This window comes from Diplotaxodon limnothrissa, linkage group LG10 (genome assembly GCF_057381915.1).
Source record: "Diplotaxodon limnothrissa isolate DT_005_m linkage group LG10, D_limnothrissa_male_GT1.1, whole genome shotgun sequence".
NCBI classification, from domain to species: Eukaryota; Metazoa; Chordata; class Actinopteri; order Cichliformes; family Cichlidae; genus Diplotaxodon; species Diplotaxodon limnothrissa.
This window is the reverse complement of record NC_140605.1, coordinates 2,143,900-2,168,696: the sequence shown is the minus strand read 5'-3', so window position 1 is coordinate 2,168,696 and position 24,797 is coordinate 2,143,900. Positions and strand designations below refer to the sequence as shown.

General features: G+C 42.0%; 1 protein-coding gene across 1 annotated transcript in view; it reads right to left on the bottom strand.

Annotated features, from left to right (window-relative positions):
• The window catches only part of LOC146623700 (autism susceptibility gene 2 protein homolog), a 227,844-nt gene that overhangs the window by 133,789 nt on the left and 69,258 nt on the right, over positions 1–24,797 (bottom strand). The window contains exon 2 of the mRNA XM_085364259.1: positions 6,172–6,378. Within this exon, the coding sequence (XP_085220385.1) occupies positions 6,172–6,378 (207 nt within the window). The remainder of the gene's footprint in view (positions 1–6,171; positions 6,379–24,797) is intronic.

Genomic DNA, 24,797 nt, shown 5'->3' with positions numbered 1-24,797 from the left:
ACACTCCTCGACCTTAAAGGGCTGTGATTACATTTTAACTAAAGCCTGGAAGTCTTTCTTTAGAAAGACAGGATCAGTAACTCAATATGGCACAAGTGACAATTAAGCAAAAACAATCCCCCGGAGCAAAAGACAAAAACCAAACTGTGATATGATAAAGGCAGAGGAGCGAGTCATCATTGTGGTTTGTTACTGCGCTCTCATCCATCTCCACTGAAGCTTCCTCTATCTGGGCTCTTCACTGTGAGGCGATATGTCAGAGGCGCTTATAAACATTTCTCTATTTCCCCCCTTGAGCTTACAGTATCTCAGCTCAGTGCATTGGGTCAGTGCCAGAGATCGAAAGCATTCGCTGCAATCTGCAAACTTGGCTGGAAGGGGAACAAAGAAGAAGAAAAAAAGGGGAAAAAAAACACCTTTTGCTTTATTTAACATCAAATTTTTCATCTTTCTTTCTCTCTCACTCTACTTAAAGTCAGAGGTAACAGAAGCACTTATAATAGCCACTCTATTCAGACCGCAGGGACAATTAAACCTCTGACATTTAAAATTTTAACCTTGTGTTAGGACAAAGACTTAACATTTATTTATACTGAAGGCCAAAAACGACAGATCGCAGTTCCACTGCAGCTCGTTTTCCTCAAAGAGGACAAAAAGGGGTGGAGTAAGGCACAGATGATGATCTTTTCAATTATGCAGATGTCAGATTAGGTTGTTATTGAGCATCAAGGTGAACGGGTCGATCTGCAAACAAACAAACTTTTTCAACACAGACGACTGTAGCTGTGCGTCACAGCTGCACGCCAGCCAGCGGATTGCATTATCCAAACCATCTGCAGTGTAATCGTTACAATCATTTAGGATATTTACTGAGATCAGAGTGTGCCATTGTAATTTGGAGAGCTCTCACCAGTGAAAACCTTGAATGCCTTGCAATTAACTCATTAGTGTTGCCACTATCAAGACAGAGCCATCGAGAAAGCGCGCTGTGGTGACGCACGCCGAGTAAACGTTCGCCTGCATGTTCGCCTGCATGTCAGCTCACATGTGGGAGAAAATGTGGCACGCGTGTCTGAATGTGTCCGCAGACGCTGGCTGCTAAGAAGATCAGGACTGGACCTGATCGTCATTCTCCACTAAAACACACAATCACAGTCATAGCAACACAAAACCAATCAAAGATGATTGTTTGCATATCTGTTATAGCTGCAGACTAGAAATTTGAACTTGATACCAAAGAAAATGCTCAGTACAATTACCACAGAAGATTAAGCTCAGGGGTAGAGCAGGGCGATATGCCAAAAATATTTACCACGATATATATTTGAAAATTTGCGATAACGATATAACTGACGATATAATTGATGCGAGACAAAATACAACTCCACAACATTACTAGCGCAAAAAGACAACCTTCCATTTATTTTCACTTAAACAAGAAGCTGGTTTTTATGTACATTAAAGCTTTATAAAAACGTAACAGTGCAAATGCAAATTCCTTGCTGAAAGTTTAACCAAAAGGCATTTCCAGTAGAAATGGGCTGACATATCCTGAGCATAACCATGTATAATATCCACTGAAGTTAAAAAGAGGTGCTTTGCAACATTAAACTGCAGTGTGCAGTACGCATTTTTCGGACCATAAGGTGCACGGGATTATAAGGCACATTAAGCGAAACAAAGCAGTCAGATAAATCAAACTTTATTAAACTCATTCTTCTTGCTTCCTCCACTTCTGTACCATTGATTCATTAATGTTGAATTCTCTGGCAGCTGCTCTATTCCCATGTTGTTGCAGTATATTAATGACTAACCTCGTATTGTGGATGGATTATCTCAGTTGTTCTCCTGACTGAAGTTTGGTCCGTTTACAGCATCCTGCCATGCGATTGCATTTGTCCCTAACCATGAAGAACCTTCACGTTAACTTTTATAAGTGGAAAAGTGTTAGTGTTCGTCCTCCAGCTTCACTGTTTATGTTATGCTAACATAGCTGTGTCGCTAGCGATCACGTAGCACATCATTATATACCAGCTAGCCCAACTTCAGTAACCCTACAAACGTCACTGCTGTTTAGTTTTCTGTCTTCATTCATGTTGGAAGTGATAGCAGAGCTGTACATTTGAATTTTTTCAGAAATCTCTCAGTCAGAACATGCTACATCATGCTTAGGTAACTAGCGAAACTAGCGAGCTAACTTCTGCTAGCTTCCTGCTAACTTCTAACTCCATTAAATGTAATAACTTTTGTTTTCATGGATGCCTGGAAGTTAAACTTCATAGTTACACCTGGTAAAGCAGCAATGCTGATCGTTTTATTAAAGATGAAAGAATTTAGACAGTTTTTAACTCGGCACAGTCATGCTAAAATAAAGAAGCTCAGTATGAAACACTGAACCAATCTGACCTCACAGCCGGCTGCAACAAAAGAAGAAACACTTGATTGCACAAACAGGAAAGTTAAAGTTAAACATCTGCAGCTCTTTACACCCTCAGCCCTGAACTCTGATTCTGCTGCTCTGAATTTCACTCTTTGTTCCCTCAGATTACTTCTCCACACTGGTAATCTGGAGTAATCTGCTCTGCATGGCTGTTCAGCCTGCAAATATTATTCACCTTTTATTTAACTAAAGTGCACAAGCTGCTATGTCAACTATAAGAGATTACAACTGTGGCTGTAAATAATTACTAATAGCTAACTGCTAACATTTACATTGCACATGTTAACTTCAGTGTTATTGAAATAGGAGCTTTACTGATTTCTGGCATCCCTCCTAAAGCACTGATCAGCGTTATGAATGTTAACTACTTCAGCTGTGAGTGAGGGAGGAGCTGTGTGAACATACAGCACTGTCGGCATCCATACTGCTGTAAATGAGTATCTTCCTTTGATATTAATATCTGAGTATTTTTTATAGACAACCATAATAGCAACAACAGGAAAGGACATGAAACAGTTACAACACCCTCCCAAAACAGGCTGTGAGAGCTGCACACATGATCTCAAAGTAACAGACTGAAGAGCTCGCCAGCTGAGCATTACATTTCTCGCAGTGTACCATATAAAATAAAAGCATAACATATATAACATATTTTTGACATTGCCAAAGGAAGCTATGCACATGTATTACTGAAGAGACCCTATTACTGAATATTTGCTGCCATTTACGTTGGCACCAGCTCTGCTCAAGTGTGTGTGTGTGTGTGTGTGTGTGTGTGTGTGTGTGTGTGTGTGTGTGTGTGTGTGTGTGTGTGTGTGCGCGCTCGTCTCCAAACAGCAGCGAAGGAGAAAACCGTGAAATGACATTACTCAAATGGAAGGCAACTCGTTATGTTCATTTAAGTGCAATAAAAGCTTCTCATCAGGTGTTAATCCATTTATTACAAGATGCAAGATGGACAAATGACTCCTTTACTCTGAAAAAACACTAGCAGAGAAAAAAGTTACAGCATTTAGACTTCAGCAAATCCCCCTAAAACTAGGCAGGTATGAGGCAATAAGAAGAAAAACAATGTGATGTAAGTGATGTAATGCAGTTTGCTTATGTGATATCCACATGTGTGCAATGCACAGATTTTTGACCAACAGGACAAAGTTGAAACACTGTTACTGCACAGTGTACATTTAAACAAACTGTGTGCATATGAAACAAACTGTGTGCATATGAAACAAACTGTGTGCATATGAAACAAACTGTGTGTATATGAAACAAACTGTGTGTATATGAAACAAACTGTGTGCATATGAAACAAACTGTGTGTATATGAAACAAACTGTGTGTATATGAAACAAACTGTGTGCATATGAAACAAACTGTGTGCATATGAAACAAACTGTGTGCATATGAAACAAACTGTGTGCATATGAAACAAACTGTGTGCATATGAAACAAACTGTGTGTATATGAAACAAACTGTGTGTATATGAAACAAACTGTGTATATGAAACAAACTGTGCATATGAAACAAAGTGTGTGTATATGAAACAAACTGTGTGCATATGAAACAAAGTGTGTGTATATGAAACAAACTGTGTGTATATGAAACAAACTGTGTGCATATGAAACAAAGTGTGTGTATATGAAACAAACTGTGTGCATATGAAACAAAGTGTGTGTATATGAAACAAACTGTGTGCATATGAAACAAAGTGTGTGTATATGAAACAAACTGTGTGTATATGAAACAAAGTGTGTGTATATGAAACAAACTGTGTGTATATGAAACAAACTGTGTGCATATGAAACAAAGTGTGTGTATATGAAACAAAGTGTGTGTATATGAAACAAACTGTGTGCATATGAAACAAACTGTGTGCATATGAAACAAACTGTGTGCATATGAAACAAACTGTGTGTATATGAAACAAACTGTGTGTATATGAAACAAACTGTGTGCATATGAAACAAACTGTGTGTATATGAAACAAACTGTGTGTATATGAAACAAACTGTGTGCATATGAAACAAACTGTGTGTATATGAAACAAACTGTGTGCATATGAAACAAAGTGTGTGTATATGAAACAAACTGTGTGCATATGAAACAAAGTGTGTGTATATGAAACAAAGTGTGTGTATATGAAACAAACTGTGCATATGAAACAAACTGTGTGCATATGAAACAAACTGTGTGTATGAAACAAACTGTGTGCATATGAAACAAACTGTGTGCATATGAAACAAAGTGTGTGTATATGAAACAAAGTGTGTGTATATGAAACAAACTGTGTGCATATGAAACAAAGTGTGTGTATATGAAACAAACTGTGTGTATATGAAACAAAGTGTGTGTATATGAAACAAACTGTGTGTATATGAAACAAAGTGTGTGTATATGAAACAAACTGTGCATATGAAACAAAGTGTGTGTATATGAAACAAACTGTGTGCATATGAAACAAAGTGTGTGTATATGAAACAAACTGTGCATATGAAACAAACTGTGTGTATGAAACAAACTGTGTGCATATGAAACAAACTGTGTGCATATGAAACAAACTGTGTGCATATGAAACAAAGTGTGTGCATATGAAACAAACTGTGTGCATATGAAACAAACTGTGTGCATATGAAACAAACTGTGTGCATATGAAACAAAGTGTGTGTAGGTTCTCCCTCGTGAAGCTCAGAAACACACTCTTGCATATTCAGCTCGACGCTGCTCTGTGTGTGTGACAGTGCTGTAAACTACGCTCCTGCATCAGGGTGCCACAAATATTCACTGATGACCTCGTCACCTTGCTACACACAAAAACATGTTCTGAGTCATACATTAAACTACACCCACACCTCACAGGAGCTAGACTTCACTCTTGTAGAGCGTTTGGACTCTTTGATTTAACCATTAGAGGTGCAATGTTTTATCGAGCAACTTCCAAAAATCCTCGATACAAATGATTTACTTTTAAAAATGGGCCGTCCCACTTTTCTCACCAAAAAGGGGCACATCGGTCAGACTCAGTCATATTTATTTCATGGCTTTAGTAACATTATGTTACAGATTTAGATCAATAAATTACATTGTATCAATTAAACTGTATTAATATTTTAAAATATAAAAGCTTTTTCCCCACCGCACAGATCAGTAAAATGTACACGTGCCAGTAAAACTCTGAGCATCTGACAGCTGGACGCTGAATTAGCATTAATTATCAAAATCGACACCATCAGAGGATCCATTTTCTGCTCAACAAGCATCAGTTTAAAGCACAGGACAAACCTCAGTCCTTAAAATGTCGATGTGCTTTTTGCGTCCCAACTCTGCATGTATGCCATGTGATTTTTTCCTTTATAAAGTGCTTTCCACCAAAGTGTTCTAATATAGCAGCTATGCCATTTTTACAGACGTGTGAATTCCCATTAGACCTTTGGGCACTGCGCTTGGCCTTTTACTTTCAGATTGACTCGTTGGTCGGTTTATGTAATAAGAATAACTTGGTTAGTGTTAGGAACAGACTGTGGTTTTGGTTCAAATGCCACAGTGTAACAAAAGCTGCTCCATTAAGCCCACAGCCAGTCATCTCCAGAGCCTGTAAACAACCAGTTGTTAAGTGAAGTACTCATTTAATTTAAACTAAAGGAAACTAAAACTAAACAAGCATTTATAAGAAAACAGTTTTTAATGATGGTCCTTCTACTCTTACTGGTTTCTTTGGTTTTTCATAACTCACCATCGTGTGTTTCTTGTTCAGGTGCTTCTTCTTTTTCCCTTGCGAGTGAGCCAAGCGGGGGTTGTTCTCCTGGTCTGAGGACTGGTGGTGGAAATTGTTCCTGCAGGGCTCCAGGCTCAGGCCATTGGGAACCCTAGAAGGGGTTTTCTTATGCAGGGATCCTGCCTGGTTGTCTCTGCCTTCCTGAGGCTTTAGCGTCATGTTCTTCTAGGAAGAAAACAGAACAAGACAAAGCTTTTATTAGAGTCAAAACAAGTATTTCATCTTCGTGCAAGCAATGTACTACAGACTGTATCAGCCAGACAACTGGCCTGTAAGAAGCCTGCAGTCACACCAACAATCAGCAGTTAAATGTGTGTTTGACTGAATTTTTATATCTATGAAAAGCTGCTCATTACACACTGCAGAGCTCAAAAACAGCTGAATACCTTTTCACAAAAGCCCATTTTGACAGATAGCAAATCTCCTCTACAATAAGCAGAGAGTATTTGCTCTAAATTGAAGGGCTATCATGCAGAAAGGCTTCGATGTTCCATCACTAAATTTTCTCCAACAAAGAATAAAAGAACAAGGTCACTGACAGTTTTTTTCCTTTTCTCAAAGAACACAGTGGAGGTTCCAGCAAATGCCAGGTGGATTTAAACCATGGATGTGACACTTTAGTGCTACATCTCACGCAACGCTACACAACCTTTTGTTTCAGTCACTGTAGCGGCCACAACCACAAAGTCCATGTTGACATATTTTAAATGGATTAATTTTTTTAAATTTATTATATTTTCAGCTCATTCTCTTCGATCCTTTTTCCCTCCCACCTGTCAGCTCAGACATTACCATGTATGTGCACATGGACTGTAATAACACAAGTCACACGAATGGAAACCAACAAATACACTGAAAAAGAGCCTCTAGTATATTTATAGAGCTCATGTTGGAAAGGAAAGGTGTCTGGAGCAACATCGCATTCAGATCACAGATTACAGAAGACAAGACGAGCTTTTCAAGGGATTTTTAAGTGTTTCTTCCTGTGTAGTCACTGAGTGGACAGACTGTAATTGCTTTGATTAACAGGCTTCTTATCGTGAAGGTGAAAGGTCACGGGAGTGAACCCTCTCTGTGGAACATGACTTGAACAGATATTCATAGCTACTGGATGACCTGCTAATGAAAGGTGACTCATTATTCCTCCGTGAGGCTGATAAATAAATGAAACACATATATTCATGGTCCAAGGATGAACTGCGATGACTTTACTGTTCTTCTTAATTCTCATGTGAAAACCTGATCATCCACTTCAAAATTAGCTGACATGCTCATAGAGCAACTGTAAAAACATGACCTCACTATGTTAGCATGCTGACATTAGCATGAACCTACACACTGCTCACGCTCTCTCTCTCACTCATGCATCAGTTGTGTTTGGAGGACTTTGATGTCACAGTGAGGTAAAGTAAGCAGGACTGATTGCAAAATGGTTTTAAATCAAATCTGATGGACAGAAAACAGGAGCGTGTAGCTGAGGGGCACACAGCGGCGCTAACAACAGAAACCCTGAACATTTAAGTCCATTTTGTCTTCTGTCAACATGAAACTATACAGGAGAACATTTGTCTTCATGGACAAACTGGATACTGAAAACAAAGCAATAAGATGAGTTACACAACTTGCAACTGCAATATGGGAGTTACAGAGTCTGAAAGCGCTCATCAGCACTAATAGGCTGCAGCTGAAGGGGCTGTGCAATGTATTACAGCCTCTACTGTAAAAGTTATCGAGCAAATCAGCTTTGTTATCTGAAGTGGTGACCTATTTTACTCTTTTTGTTAGAGCCATTGCTGTTAACAGCCCCAGGGAGACGTTTAAGCAGATGAAGTGGCTATCAGCATGGAAGTGCAAAGCTGCCGCAGCTGCACTGATAACATGTCAATAGTCTACAACACTGAGGCTGGAGAGACCAGCTCTAATGCAGTGTGCATTTGTAGCACCGAGACATGATGCAAGTGTACACGTTATGTTTTGGTTTTTTATGGAATTACAGGAATTTTATATTTACGGGCTTGAAACTACTGGACTGATTAAATGCATCAATATTGTAAAGGCCTTTGCACACTGAGCGTGCTCTGATTGGTCGAATCTGGAAAATGGAAAAAAGAAAATAAATATAGTTGTTGCAAATTCTGTGTTAACCTAATAATTTTAATCATTCTGTGACATGTAAGCATTTAGATTTTATAAAAGAGTAACTATACAAGTAGTATAGCTGATTCAAACCTGTGTGGGTCGTAGTTATTACTGCTGCCCTCTGTCTTTCTAGTTTGAATAAAACCTCTTAATCCATCAACATCTTTTAGGATGAGTTGTATTTGTTCAGCACCGCTCAGTGTAGACTCTCAGTCCAACAAACCCCAACTCGGTCTAGGATTTAACCCACAGCCCACAGAAACCAAAGTGAGCTTCACAGCTGGCGTACAGTGCATATAAGGAATGAAATGGAGGCAGATTTTCCAGCACACACTGGTTAGGGGGGGGAATCCAGCCCATCTCAAGCAGCAGCTCTTCAGATGGACCACCTCGAAGCAACCTTAGCGTGCCGGCAGAGAATTACTCCAGCAGTTTCAGAGATATCCACTGCTGTCAGAAATGAGCTTGATGGGTGTGCTACTGGCACTGACTCACTAAACCATTTCTAAAGGCCTCACAGAAAAACAAGTGCATGCATCAACTAATCTTGTTTGCCTTTCCCGCCCACACTCATCCAAGGCAAATAATGTAACATGACATGTATTGTCAGCGCACAGAATAAGTGACAAAGTTATGATGAGGCTGAGAGACCTTCCATTGTGCCAGTCTTCTGCGTGCTTCTGAGCATTTAAACCAACTGATTGCCTGGAATAAATTATGCACAATATGTCTTGCCTGCTCACTGAACAATAGCAAGACAAATTCCTTATTTCACTGCCTTACGATGACACTGAAAGCAAAGTAATTGCTCAGCATGGCTCAGTCTGCACTAGCTTTCATTACTACGATTGTCTGTCTGTGTACAAACTAATTACAATGTGGCATTTAGTCACAATGCATATCTGCAGGTGTCCACGTGAGGGTTTGCCACAGGTTAATTCACTTTCAAGCCACATATTTCTGTGTGAATAACATTCAAGGCAAAGTATGTGTTTGTATCTACAACCCAAAACCCAAAGGTAAAAAAGAAAAGTGGTGCAGGGCTCAAGAGGGACACATCTGACACATGTTTCAACTATTATAGACCAACAAGTTATTTATAGCAGTTTAAATACGAGCACTCAGTCAAACACCAGTTTGACCCATAATTACCTGGTTCTGCCTCATCCTCACTGGCACCATTTATAGTTACCTTTTTTTATTTGAGGTCATTTGTTTGATGCATATTCTGAAATGTGATGTTTGAGAATAATGTATTTTGTCATCATTTCAGTTTATTTCAAAAAGTCTCAACAGGATCTTCTGTCAGGGTCCTGGGACTGGGCGACCCAGGATCCCTGAGCAGTCATGTATCATATTATTATTATGATTATTATATGTATTTTGGTATTGCTGCTGCTCTCCTCCATGATTGTAGATGTGAGTGTGTGTGTTTATGTCTGCGGGGATGCTTGGAGGATGGAGCTCAGCCACCTGCAGGCCTGAGGGGTGTGGCCCTGCGGAAGGACTGGCCACACCCGAAGCCACACACCTGCCGCTGATCAGGGCTCGTCGGGGGAGCTCCCACCGACGCGGGATCATTCCATGAGACTCCACGTTAGTCTTCTGCTTAGCTAAAGTCTGAGTGTATGCCTACTGGAATTAAGTGTCTTGACGGCTGCCTCTGTCATTTTCCCCTCAGGAGGAGCGTGGAACCTCGGAGGGCAGCAGGCACGGGGTGTGTGTGGACACACGGCAGTGGAGAACACGGAGCACGGACTTTTGGGAAGACACGACACGGGAGTCACGGGAGAGCACGGGAATTTACTGTTATTGTTTCCATCACTGTAAATAAACGCACTGTTTATACACAGAGTACCGCGCCTGGGTCCTCCTTCCCCACACATCCCCACGGTCTGCCAGCCAGATCGTGACATCTTCAGCTTTATTGTGAAAGGTTTATTTGGAAAATAAACAAGCGGACGAACACGCTGGGTTTACCGTCGTTGTTGCTAATGACAACGTGTAAAAACAGTCACTTGTCCGTCCGTAGTGTGGTCATAGCCGCTACAGTGACCATCAAAACGATATAAAATATTCCTGTAAAGAGTTCATTTTGCGACACCACAAAACAAAAGACAGCGCGATATGAAACGACAGAAGTTTTCATATCGTCATCAGATATCGTCATATCACACAGGTAGCGTACACACAGCATCAGAACAGAACACTGAACACTACCTAGTCTGACGGTCTCCTTTCTTGGTGTAACATCCGGACGGTTGGTTCAGAACTCGGTATTAACAAGAAAGCAATGATTAAGAAATCAACAGGTATAAAACCATCAAACTCTCAAACCTCTGTGCGCTGATGTTAGGGGGTTTTTGTTTTTGACATTTGGATCAAGTCTTTGTCTTTCCATACGAATCCTACAAATCTATATTAAAAATTATAGATGTATATAGATTAGAGTTAAAAATATAGATTCATAGACAATTTTATCCACAATTTAGGCTACGTCCACACGTACACGGGTATTTTTGAAAACGAAGATTTTCCGTTTTCGTTTATAAAAAAAATCCCGTCCACACATAAAAGTCAAAAATGAAGGAAAACGCTGCTAGTAACATGCCAAAGCAGCAGGTGGCGCTATATTCCTATCCGTGTAGAAATGTTGGCCAATCAGAAGTCAGCCTGGGTGGGAAAGAGTAAACAAAGATGGCGCATAGAAGCAGAACTGAATCGTATGTGTGGAGGGACAGTAACTGTGTGTGTATATGTAAGCATTTAAACACTGCAGAGAGTAAAATTAACAGTATTTTGTCAAAGTCCGCCATTGTAGAAATTAATTTCACCGAAACAATAACGTGGCGCACAGTGTGACGTCAAAAATGTTCTCCGTTTACCTCGTCCACACGTAAACGCAAAAACAGAGTTTTTGAAAATCTCCGTTTTCAGTGACCGAAAACGCCGTTTACGTGTGGACGAAAGGCGCAAACGCATAGAAAAATCTGCGTTTTCAAAAATACCCGGGTACGTGTGGACGTAGCCTTAAATTTGATTGTTATATGTGCCTAAATAGACGACGCTAAACTGGGCACCTCTCTCATTAAACATCACGCAGGCTGCAACAGAAAGAATAAAAATCTAAATATTCTGTTGCTCTGCGTCTTAATGATCGAGCATTGATACCTTCGACGTACACGATCAACGTTTCCTTCTCCTTCCTGGTATCAAAGAGGCTTAATATAAACGGTGGACAGAGATCACTGGTGGAAAAGCAGTGCTTGAAGCAACTGGTTAAAAAGCTCGACCCAACATACAACATTATGTTTTATTATGCGCAGCTCCTGCAGAGTTTCATGGTTCAGTTACTTCAGTTATTGTGGAATGAATTTCCAGGGAAAACATTACCCGTGCTTTGTTCTTACCTCTGACATGTGTCACTGCTGTTGCTCTACAATGCTGCTGCTGACACCTTGTTTCAATAGATTCACACTTTAAATTAGGAAGTGTGTCATCAGCGGTGGTAGCTCAGTGGAAAAGAAAGACGGCGCCTCATCTACTTACATTCAGAATTGCTGCTGTCTGCAGGCCGTATACATCATAGTTTTAAAAATATATATACTGTCAGAAATATTATCACAGATTTAGCCCATCTCTAACAGCTGGAGGTTTGTTTTAATAACTACCTCAGCCTGATTACAAATGCTGGGTTAAGTGAAACCAGATAACTGGCTCAGATATCAATCCTTGCATCATGAATGTGGAGATGCTCTCACATCAGTATGAACCGACGCTCTGACAGAAGTGTCCAGCCAGTGAGTAGTTGAATACAGTGCATTACATAACATTTCCTGAATATTCCTCTGGGCCTTACACAGTAGAAGTGTCACAGAATAAATGAGGTTTTATTTAAAAATAGAAATTACAGAGCTCCTCCTTTCTTTTCATCCTCGTTTGTCTTGCATTTTAAAGCCACCTTTGAGAAAACTTCATGCTTACAGTGACCCTAATGTCCAACAACCTTTGATTAAACTCCTGAGAACCAAGGAAAAATGAACCTTCCCAGTTTACTTTGTGATTTCCTTCCTCTTTGGAGCTAAAAGCCTAAACGCACGAGAAACCAATGGAAAGCGCAGGATGTCCATCGGGACTTAGTAGGGTGGCTTGAATAAGTCAAAAGATGCAGACCCAAAACAAATGACCATTACAGAGGACATAAATGAACAGGCTGGTTCTCAGGTTCAATGAAGTGAACCCAACAAAATCAACCCGTCCATATTTGTCTTATGGACAAAAGTTAGTTTAGAAGAAACAGATTCAAGAAATTATAAAAGAGAAGAAAGACGCCGCTGCATTCAACACCAAGCTCCGCAAACACACAAACACATACCTTTGGCCTCTACACGACAACAGAGTAAAGAATAATTGGAGATCTTGTCACGGTCGGATGGTCTTCCCGGACGACCTGCTTGTTTGTTTGTGATGTGTGTGTGTATGCCCTCCTCTCTTTCTCTCTCCCTCCCTACTCTGCGGGTCTGGCTGCCGAGGAACGGCGTCTCCGAGAGAGTGAGAAAGGCCGATCTCTGACCCGGAAGTGTAATCTTCGGCTCCAGCTGCCGCTAATCTTTCCTCACTAGACGGAGGTATTTAACGATGTGTCCAGACGGCAGTCGACGCTGGATTGTACTCGGAGCTCGGTAGCTAAGTGTGCGCGTGATCTTATCACCCGCGTGGCCAGGCAAGCCTTCTCATCCATCATTGTGTTTGCTCGACTTTCAGATTGGAGAAGTACGGGACGGAGGAGTGGAGTAAAGGATTCACTGTTGACTGCGGGAGGAGGAGCTCACACGGAAGGAGCGCACACAGACAACACGGGAAAACTCACCTTCACCACTTCTGGGAACTGAAAAGAAAAGGACAATTATTGGATATTGATGTTTAAGGACTATCTTTCACGCACTTTAAATAAACGCACTGTCTGCTTCAACCCAGAGCTCCGCGCTTGAGTCCATACCTTCCATCAGCCGTGACAGATCTAATGGATGCTAATAAAGCCTGATCAGCACAATCCCTCCTTGCTGTACTCTAGGACTGAAGTGCAGATTAACTTCAGGTAGCTGGTTAGACTGAGAAGTCTGTCCTTGACCTGATTATCACACGTTCAGCATTAAGACGAGCTGAGAAGTGTTGGCCGTAACTAATTGCTGCATAATTCATTGCTGCTGTTTGCAGTCATGTAACCAATTATAAGTGTGAATAGACTCTTTGATCCTCTAACCGAAAATGTTCAAACTCCGGTACACGTGCATGAAGTAGTCACTGGTTGAGAGTTGACACGGGAAACCTTGGTTCTAACGGTGAGCTAAACATCAGCTGCTCGAGTTGGTGTAAAAATGTCTTTCATGCCTCACGGAGATCAAAAAGAATCTTTAGCTACTTCTAATCACCAAGAATGAAATACGTTTCACAGAAATCGCTCAGAATTTGGAAAACAAACTGAAAAAATGAGAAGCACAATGTTTCCACCACAAACGTTGTTAAGCCTCGCAGCTTAAACTGGCACAGGCAGACTTACTATTGCACTCAACAATTAATGTACAGTTGTCAGTTTGCTTTATGTGAAGCTGGAACAGCAGAGCGGAGTTTGCCAAGTACATCTCTGTACACACAGCAAGTGACGAGAGTGAGACACCAGGGAGTTTATCTCCCACTTAACAGCCAAGGAAACAGTGATTCATGATTTATGTAGTTCACACACACAGAACGATTGGTCTACATCAATGTTTAAAGCACAACTGGATGGATGGATACTCACTGAGACAGCTGATAGGAGGTTAAATAAGATATATCAGCTACAGCGTAGTTGTGTAGAACACCTTTGGTTGATGAGTCAAAATGTTAGACTGTTTAATACAAAATCATTTCAAGTAACTTCTAGATTTTCTCCTGATCTTGACGCTGAAACCTTGAGCTCCTATTTGACTGAGAAACTGGGCAGGCCGGTGCAAATGTAGTGTTTATAAGACTGGGGAAACCTGCAGTGAGCTGGGACTGAAGACGTCGCCTGGATGATGACGAAACGTTTCTCCCCCTGAAAACATCCAGATGACCAGAATCAGCCTTTGTGCCAGTGACATGTCGCAAAATCGACTCCCTCCATCAAAGACTTGGATCGCTTCACGTTACTGCTGAATGCGATGAATTAAACTTTTTTTACTTTTAGAAGTAACATCAGTTAGAAAAACAGAGAGCTGAGGTCAGACACAGGAAAAACTCTTTGAAGAGGTTTTAAGTCGTTTTGTGAAATGATTCGTTTGAAGGCGGATCCCTCTGACATTTTCAGTTTGCTAAATCCCAAATTTAATCTCCAAATGTTCCTGTAGCAGCACAAAGTCACACTGGCCAGAACACAGAAATATTTCACATGGTGTTCTGCTACATGCCCTTATAAACTGCTGTGCTACAGTTCTGTTTATGGGCCTTTATAAGCTTTAGAATATGAAGAAAAAACATTTTTGCTGTATTCTACAGCAACAGTAACCATTACCTGCCCACAAGGTGCCGAGTGCTACTGGACAAACACAAGTGCACATCATCTTTGAAATACAGGAACCACTCAGACTATCCCTGAGTGCTCATCTTGTCACTGAGCATTCAGGTCGTGCACCGTGGATGACCGTTTCTTCTGAAAGCAAAGAAACGCCGCACAGCTCGAGAGGCACAAGACAGGAAACGTGGAAGAGAAGGGCTCGAGTACAAGAGGAGCAAAACTACTGGATACAAGTGCAAATCCATGTGGGCATAAAATGAAGAAAAAATACATTTGATCCAAAGAAGTAATATTTTTTAAAAATTATGAATAGGGATGGGTATCGTTTAGGTTTTATCCGATACCGGTGCCAAATCGGTACTTTTGAAACGGTGCCGGTGCTCAAACGGTGCTCAAACCGGTGCTTAAAGAATGGAGAACACAAAATTGGTCCAAAAACCTCTCATGTTCAGCTGTTTTTTGTAAAAAGATAACAATGTTAGCCTTTTCTGCAGCTATGGGGCATATATGGCATCACTCTTGGCTGGAAGCAGTGCTTAAACAATGGAAAAAACACAAACTTTGTCCAAAACCTCTCATGTTTAACTGTTTTCCACTTTTTCTTTGGTCATTTTAGCCTTTTTGGCCAGGGTGAAGGGAGCATCTGCCATCAAACAAGAAGACAGCCGCATGTAGCTATGATGATGTTTGCTAGTTCACCTTACATGCATTAATGTAATAACGTGGTTAGCCTACTCAACGTAAATTACACACGAACAACATGAAGCTACTCACGCAGAGAAGAACGGCTGCTGCTGCATCATCATCCTCATCATTTCTGCTACACTGGCAGGGCTAGGGGCCAGGACTCTCCTCTTCGGGGGTTTTGGGGGATGTTGCTAACTCCGGGTCAGATAACAGGCAACCCACGCACAGTAGATGCGCTCGGTGTGAGGTCTCGCAGCAAGCTATCATACGGCGCATTTCTGGGCTTTTTAAAAAAACGCTATGCGTCGCCAGGTGTTTCATCGGATTCGAGGTGTTGTCTCCTTTGACAGTATCACAGTATCAGCTTAAAGCACTTGTTGCTGCTGAGTTTGCATATTTTGCTGTGAAGTACAGCCAGACTTTTGACCGCTTCGCCTTGGGCATTTTTAATCCGTAGCTCTGCATAAAAGAACGCACGTACCTGGACCCGCCTACTATCCTCGGAAACATAAAATTATTGGCTAGAAGTGTATCACAGCTCAGGAAAAAAAGCACCGAAATAAAGCACCGAAATGTGCGCTGCTTTTCGGTCTGGTTACTACCGTTTATGTCAGAACCGGTGCCATGATGGCACCGGACACCGGTACCCATCCCTAATTATGAATCAGTGTTGATTCATGTGGTGTTGAATGACAACAATACACTTTATGAATAAAAGTGTAAACACACTAAATTAAGCCCTTAAGTGCCGACTGTGAAGTAGCTGAAATAAATACAGTTATATTGCAGAACGCATGAGAGCAGGCAGGTCCAAAGCATTTGTTCCACGTGCCTCAGCTGCTGCTGTCTGAGCATGCTCAAACAATTATCTCAACACAGTGGCTCGTTTCACCCGTTATAATTTGTATTTTATAAGCAAAAAATATATATTTTGATGTACAAATATCATTTTTCCCTTCTGAAAACCATCTTTGGTGTCTCAGAGTAGATCCAGCTGCTAACAGCCCGAGTGTTTCCAGAGGCGGAGGGGATGAGCTCGTCTAAGCCAGACAGCTTTCAGGAAACGATTTCCCTGAAAGACTGAAGCATCTGCAGGATGTTTGCTCCTGCTTGTGTCGTCGCCTCGTTTCTCATAATGCCACAACAGCGAGACCTGACACAACAGCGTCCGCTTTAAAAATGCACACAGCTCACATTTACAACGACACCTAGACTGGCACTCGTCTAATCACAGACACTTTCCCCCCATCAGAGAGATGGGTGTGTGGGGAAAAACCAAAAAGGGGATATCCTGTGGGTGATTGTATGATGAGCCAAAACCAGGTCCGAGCTCCTGCCATTAAACAAAAACTGATTCTTTTTCTCTCAAAGCTCAGAGAGCTAAAGAAGAACTGGAGTTACGGGAAACCAGTTTCCATCTCTATCATTTCATCTCATTTGTTTGGGAATCAGAAGAACAACTGATTCCCAAACAAAAAGAAAGCAGCATATAAATCCTTAAAAACCTGCTCTGTCACTTTTTAATTACAAAGTATGGTATAACACGTGTATCAGCAAAAGGAGATTTGTACTCGAGCCAAAGTCGGCAGATCTGTTTGTATTTATGACGCAGCACATGTCAGAGTGCACGCGTTTCCAGTTCCCAGTGATTCCACTCTAACAGTGCCAGTACAGCTCTTATATAACTGATATAAACATATTGAGCTTGAGCCATAAGAGCCACCAACATTTACCCTTATTAATAAACATGAGGAGGAGATGGAGCCTGTCAGACGGCTGCTTTTATGGTAATCACTAAATAAACAAAGTGGGCAGTGTTGCCCTTTTCATATGTAAGGAATGCAGCAGGCCTTTTATTCATACGTACATGTAAAAACACACACACACACACACACACACACACACACACTTTCTGTGATATCCTAGAGAGGAACATTTACTAAAAGTAGACTAAGTGCAGGCTGCACAGATCAAATGAGAACAAACAGCAAGGTAGAAAACAATGTGCTGCAACAATCCCAGGCTGATCGGCACGGCAGGATGATCTCAGCCTTTGAAGCTGCCCTTGTTGGCTTAAATAATTACAGCTAATTGCTGACAGATGTAAAGGCAAATGAAGCATTTCCTTACACGGGAGAGGGAGTGCTGACGATGACCGCATGTGGTCAAAGCTTCAATCCGATTCTCCCATTTGATGTTGCTAAAGAGGATTCCCTCTCAGCAAATCAGGCCTGTTTGTTAAGCTGTCTGCCACGTACACGTAGGAAAAACACAAACAGGCAAGAAAACATGAAATGTAGCAAATATAATGGTAATCATGTGACCACTGAAGGTGTTTTAACTGCTCAATATTACGCTCCACATGTTTGTTCAGTAACAGTATCAACTTTTACTTCATGGTGGTATGTGTAGCTAAAGTAAGCAGCGTTGGTACAGAAGTGTCTTTGTGTAACCTGATGGCACGATGACAATATGCTCTCAAAATATAACCAACTAACCAACTAATAGCTCGAGAAGTCACAAACCCTTACCAACAACAACAACAACAACAACAACAGCAGCAGCAGCAGCAGCAGCAGCAGCGTAGCTGAGCGAATGATGTTTGGTTATAAAACCCTGGTTAAAAGTCCAGAGTGACTAATTATAAATAAATGAAAACATAAAATACAAGCACGTCACATTTACTGTCATTCCACTGTCAAAGCAATTAATCAAAGGCATTAACAAATGAACAAGTACCGTTTTCTGTTAACTGCACGGTGGTTAGCACTGCTGCCGCACAGCAAGAAGGTCCTGAGTTCAATTCCACCATCAGGCCATTTGCATGTTCTCCCCGTGTTTGCGTGGGTTCCCTCCGGGTACTCCGGCTTCCTCCCACCGTCCAAAGACATGCAGCTTGTGGGGATAGGTTAACTGGAAAATCCAAATTGTCACTAGGTATGAATGTGCGAGTGAATGTGAGTGTGAATGGTTGTCTGTCCCTGTGTGTTGGCCCTGCGACAGACTGGCGACCTGTCCAGGGTGTACCCCGCCTCTCGCCCTGTGACAGCTGGGATAGGCTCCAGCACCGCGACCCTGAAAAGGAGAAGCGAATGGATGGTTGGATGGATGTAATAATTTATTTTTTGCTCAGATCTCCTCTAAGCCTCGGCTGAGAATTCATGCGGTCGTGTAAACAATGACCACGAACAAGAAGAGAAACAAGCAGCATTTTGCTAACAAGCACGGTTTCATTCTCCTTGATGTGCAAATGAACCTGTGAGAAAACACAAGAAACGTGAAACTTCTGGATCCTCTTCTCACAGTTAAACACGAGACATCGTCTCTGAGTTGATCAAACTCTAATTCTAAGCTCTACTAATGAGCTTTTATGTTCAAACAATACATTTAATGGAGGGAAAGAGCTGGGGGGTGAGGGGGTGGGCACCACCAAACATCTACAGCGATTCCTCTTTTTTGTGCATTTTTTAACTGCTAACGCACAGATCAGCTGGCAACGTTACAAAAGCATGTCTGTGGGCAGCAGAGCACCACGTCTGACGCGTAACCAACACAAACATATGTAAGCGCATTAAAAAAATCCCCACATGGCAAATCAGAGCTAGAAGGCAAACAAAAACATATGGTGCCAAGTGTGGAAGCAGACACAGCAGACAATTACAACACGACTCTGCCGGCGACTGAAAATCAGGTTGAACCCGGGAAAAGTGAAGCCGTGGAATCATTTTCAAGCTTTTAAAAGACAAACCAGGGTTTCAGGAGAGCTGAGGAGAAGATGATGATGATGAAGAGGTACTAGAAGCAAAGAAGTGGCATTCACGACCAAGAGAGGGCATCATACAGTATCAGAACACCGGTTGTGGTGTAGTCTGTGGCAGGACTAAGACTTTATCATTGCCAGGACTGAATAAAGATCCAAAGAGTCAAACTGCATTCAGGTTCCTGCCAGTAAGTTACAAGTAAATGTGGAATGACAGATATTTTGATGAATCAGTGGAAAAAGACGGATCCCCACCAGCACCACCTCCTGAACTCAGGATGTGTGTTTCCTGAAAGTGTCCAACGTTACTGCGAGTCCAACGTTTTCTCCCAGATGCATCATTAAACCCGTCGCTGTGGCAAAGAGGCCGGGGGACAGTGTTACACTACAATCACACGGCACCAACCACTCGTTATGATGCAGCAGGAGGAGAACGAGCCAGAGAGGATGAGTCACAGCTGGGTGTGCTCACCTGGATGTGGAGGATTAACTCTACTGTAATTAGTAATTATTACCCAGGGACGGATGGCAAAAACAGGTGAAGAGGCTTTTCACTGCCATTATGGTTGTTATTGTTTTAGACTCATTATGTGTACATGTTGCCGCAAATGTTAGTGACCTTATGTTTGCTCACGAGCAGCTTGATGTTAAGCATTATTATCATGTTGTGCCTGTTTAATAAACACTCTCTCGGTAGGCTCAGACTGAGTCAGCTTCAAATTAAAATCTAAAAGCTGATCAGTTTGTTATTTTCAGCTGGTACCTAGAAGTTCTCAGATCTACAAAATCTAATTTCTTGACCCAGAGAGCCCAAAGAAAATGTTTTCACTGTCACGTTCATACACATGACCAATTTAGAAACACCAGTAAACGTAACGAACTTATCCGTGGAAGGAAATCACACGAAAACAACCCCGGACCTTCTTGCACCAAGACATCACTGCTACCATAGGGCGAGAGGCAGGGTACACCCAGGTCGCCAGAGACACACAACCACCCACACCTAACCCCACTAACTGCATGTCTTTGGACTGTGGGAGGAAGCCGGAGCTGCCGTTGCCATGTTTGAATCGAATGTTTCAAAAACTAACCCCAAATAATCACATTTGAAACATGCAAAATGTGACATTTTTAGCTAATACTAAGGTTTAAAAGTAGGCCTACATCTGCTACTCGTGCTTTGTTTTGCTGTAATTTGTCGCCCTCCTTTATGCTGGTGAAGCACAGAAATATTCATTAAGATGTTTAGTCCTTCAGCCATGCATCAAATTCCTGGATGCGGTGCCACAAAAATGACGGAGCGTAACAAATTTGGTCTCATTTGCCGTCACTGGCAGCAAACAAGGAAAATATCGGGCAATAAATAAGTGCATCCATCACTCGTATGAATATTTAATAGAAGGCAAGGGCTGACTTTCCAGTGGGGCTAAAAGGGGCAAGTGTTACCTCCCTTTTTAAAATGAGTCCATGTTTGCAGCATTAAAAGGAAAAACCTTCTTGGCTTTGTTCTCGCCTACAGACAGACTGCACTTTCTGCCTCCTGGACCTGAGAGAAACTCCACTCAGGGCCAAGAAGAAGCGTCTCCATCAATGCTGCAGAACAACACACACATTTTCTTCACAGCATTTCTAACTGTGTTTACATGTTTCCACAGCTTAACTACGGTGAACGTCTACTGTGAAGGTGAAGCACTGAGAAACACAATGATATCACACAACGAATTAAGACAGAAGTCTCAGATCTTTACTCAGACTGAGCGACAAAGTTCTTGCAGTGCTTCTGTCCTCTCAGACCTTTTCAGCCCATTTGTTGTCTGTCGTTTTAAAAATAAAGTTTTCTGTGCACACCGGAGCCAGAGCAAGCACCACTGAAGGAAAAACAACCTCTCCTGGGATTTGGAGAGAAGGGAAACCGAAACGCTTGATTTCACTCAAGCTGCGTCTTTGCAGCAGCATCTCCCTCTTATTTCTTTTCTCCTCCACCTCCATGATTCACAGCAGGAAATCGTCTCAGGCAGGGAGCGTAGAGCCGGTGACGCTGAAGCCTTCCTGTCCTTCTCCCCCGCCCACAGCCAACAACGGACTGCCGTCAGACGCTGAGGATCGAGTTTTAGGAAACTTATCAGCTTAATTGGGATCTCTTTGTAAAGAGGCTGGGGAGCCCCAGAGGGGAAACACATTTGTCCAACATGAGGCTTCACGCTTGTCCGGTGTAACAGGACGTGATTAATTCTGTTAATGTTGTCACACCTTTGGTTACAGTAAAGCGTTGGAGGTAATATCAAAAACATGTGGGACCATTTAGAGGAGCAAATCATCAGGAAGCGGGTTAACGGCCGGACTCTTTGGGTTAACCTCTCTGCGTTCCCCGTCTCATTCCTCAGCTCTCCAGACCAATGATGTGATGTTTCTTTTGGGACGCCGCGGCTTCAGGCAGAATAGTGCAGGTTGCTTAGCAACTGGGTACAGAAAGAAGATCATTAAATTGCACTGATGCTCACTCAGTTTTTGTGTCATGAAAACCTGTTGCCCCGACCCACAGTGAACAGGAATCTGTCCTCACATGAACTCTGATGGATGTGCTGTGCAGCCTCAACGTGATGGTGGCGTAAGAAAGATTCATAACAAGGAAGCAAAAACAATTAAATATAAATAATTCACCAAATATTGCATCGTTTAGTCAGTTAGTTAAATCGTGTCATATTAACACAGCTTACCTCATCTCAGTGAATATTAAGTTAAATCAATGCAGCGCACTGAGCAGAGTCTATTTCCTGTCTGTATGAAGACCGAGCACCAGAGAGCCGACACCTGCACTATTTATAGCCCGCGGACATTAAAGCTAACGGTGTAATACGAGGCCGCGCACTCGGCCCTGCACCGGTAATTAGAAACCCAGTGAAAGCTCATGATGTCCACAATAGATGAGAAGACGGCGCCAGAAGAGACAAAACACATTTCCAGGTTCCTCAACTAGTTTTAGTTTTACTGTAACAGGATTTTGGGCTCAGAGCTTTCCCAACGCTCTGCTGCTCCTATAACGATTTCTACGCCACAGCTACTCAACTACACAACTGTTCACTCAGTCCAAGCCTCATGTGAAGAACCCCCGCCATGCTTTTACAACAATAAGCCTTACAGCTTCAAATGCAGCAAAAACACAGATTATTGCAGTGAAAATTAAGACATTTTACTATGGTGGCTCTGAGAGGTCAAACACACTGAAACTTGTAAGAGCACACAAAAAACACGATGAAGTAAAAAACATAAATCTCCCAAACACAACAAGTGTTTTTGGGGATGGACCAGCTGCAAGTGACAGAAAGCAAACAGAAGACTGAGACGTGCTTAAAATGAGCTGAGGATTAGGTAACGTGTGTTTTAATGGCATGATGGACAGCTGTTCATGTCAGCGTCTAGCCCGTTGTGTTTTATTTATTTTCTGTGCTTTTTCAGCCTGATGGTATTTCATTAAGCTTCAGTGTGTTTGACCTCTCAAAGCCACCGTACATTTAGACCAGGGGTCCCCAATCCCAGTCCACGAGGGCCGGTTTTAGACGTGTCCGTGATCCATCACAGCTGATTTAAATGGATAAATGACCTCAACATGTCTTAAAGTTCTCCAGAGGCTGGTAATGAACTAATCATGTGATTCAGGTGTGTTGACCCAGGGTGAGATCTAAAACCTGCAGGACCCCTGATTTAGACAATTACTTTAATGTCTGCACTGAATTAACTCTGGCCTACAGGATCGTGAGCTTCCTGTACTGAATGAGGGAAATGCAACAGGCGAGAATCAAACGTGTCTTCTTTGGCTGCTGCGAGCGCACATTCAGCTTGGAGAGCTCAGGACAGAGCTGCTAATAAATCAGCTCGTTTAAACACAGCCCATCACGTGTGCTCGAGTCTCACGCAGAGCATCCGTTTTATTTGATTCAACAAACAAACCTGCTGCATTTTGACCCTGCGAAACCTTTCATGTCTCATCTTCACTAAAACAATTCCATTAAATGTAGAGAACATATGGAAACATCCATTACACAGTGAAGAATCAGACTTCCAACATCCCAACTAATTATATTGAAATCTATCAAACTTTGATAATAAACTGACACTGTGACAAAGATCTAATGAAAATATTTATTGCAGCACCTGCCTGAGCAGGAGCCAGATGCAGCAGTTTAAAGCTGTGAAGACGCAGAGGGATTAACGAACAAGCAATTAAAACATTTATTGCCAACATCTGGTGATCCAAGACTGATAATTCGTGCTGAGGCTGCACTGAAGTCATTAAGAGTGCGCACGAGTATATGTGCAGCTCAACTACAACGACTTTCCACTTTAACTGAGGAGTCCCTAAACCTACGAACTTCAGTGTTGAAAGAGCCACCGGCGGTATTCCCTACACGTCACCCAGCGACACAGGGAACTGAAGGAAAAGCCAGCACGGAAAATATGCAAGCAAGGATTACGAGCTCTTTCCTTGCACTTAACGTTAGAAGCAGGATGTTACGCTGTTGATTCACAGCATCAGCCAACAGTCTGACCGACTGAGCTCCTTTTATTAGCAAATGCTCTGAGCTGCATTCCAGCCTCACAGAAACAAAGAGCTTAGTATCCTCATGGGAACGACATTATTTTAAGACCCCTCCGAGCTCTTGATGGAATTTTTATCAGTATTCCCACATACATGTTATATGAAGACGATTTCGGCTACTCCGCTTTGTTACATTGGACACTTAACACTACTGGATACGACACCAGAACACCAGCGTCTCAGACCTGCACTAAGGGCCATTCGTCCTCTTTTTGTTTCATTTACAACTTTAGTCTGTTTTATTTCAGTTGGTCTAAACGTCTGTGACGTGTTACGGTGCCCTCCTTATCAGCTTTCATTTTGTGTTCATCGTTCATGTTAGTACATGTACTGTGTGAGGTGATATATTAAACACCTCATACAGTACATTTGCAGAACGTAACTGACTTGATACATGATACATGCCCTGCGACAGACTGGCGACCTCTCCAGGGTGTACCCGCCTCTCGCCCTATGACAGCTGGGATAGGCTCCAGCGCCCCCCGCGACCCTGAAAAGGATAAGCGGAAGCGAATGGATGGATGGATGGATGAACTGACTTGATACATGTTAGGACAAATCTGTAATTTGTGCTGTAGAATCAAAACGTTCAGAATTCATTATATTTTTCCCCTTTTTCCATAATTATACTGTGTATTTTATGAATGTTAAATACAGCAGAAACAAGCAATCTCAACACTTATGTATGTTGTGCACGATGTCTCAGAAAGCGGAGCTCAAAGGGTCCTTACATCTATTACAGAACGCAGATTAAACCACTTGTGGAATATCGTACAAACACAGCCGCTCTGATCTTGTGTTTGGGGTCGAGGACAGTTCAGCCCTGCTTTAAAGAAAAGACAAACTCTAGGCTTGTATGTGATCAG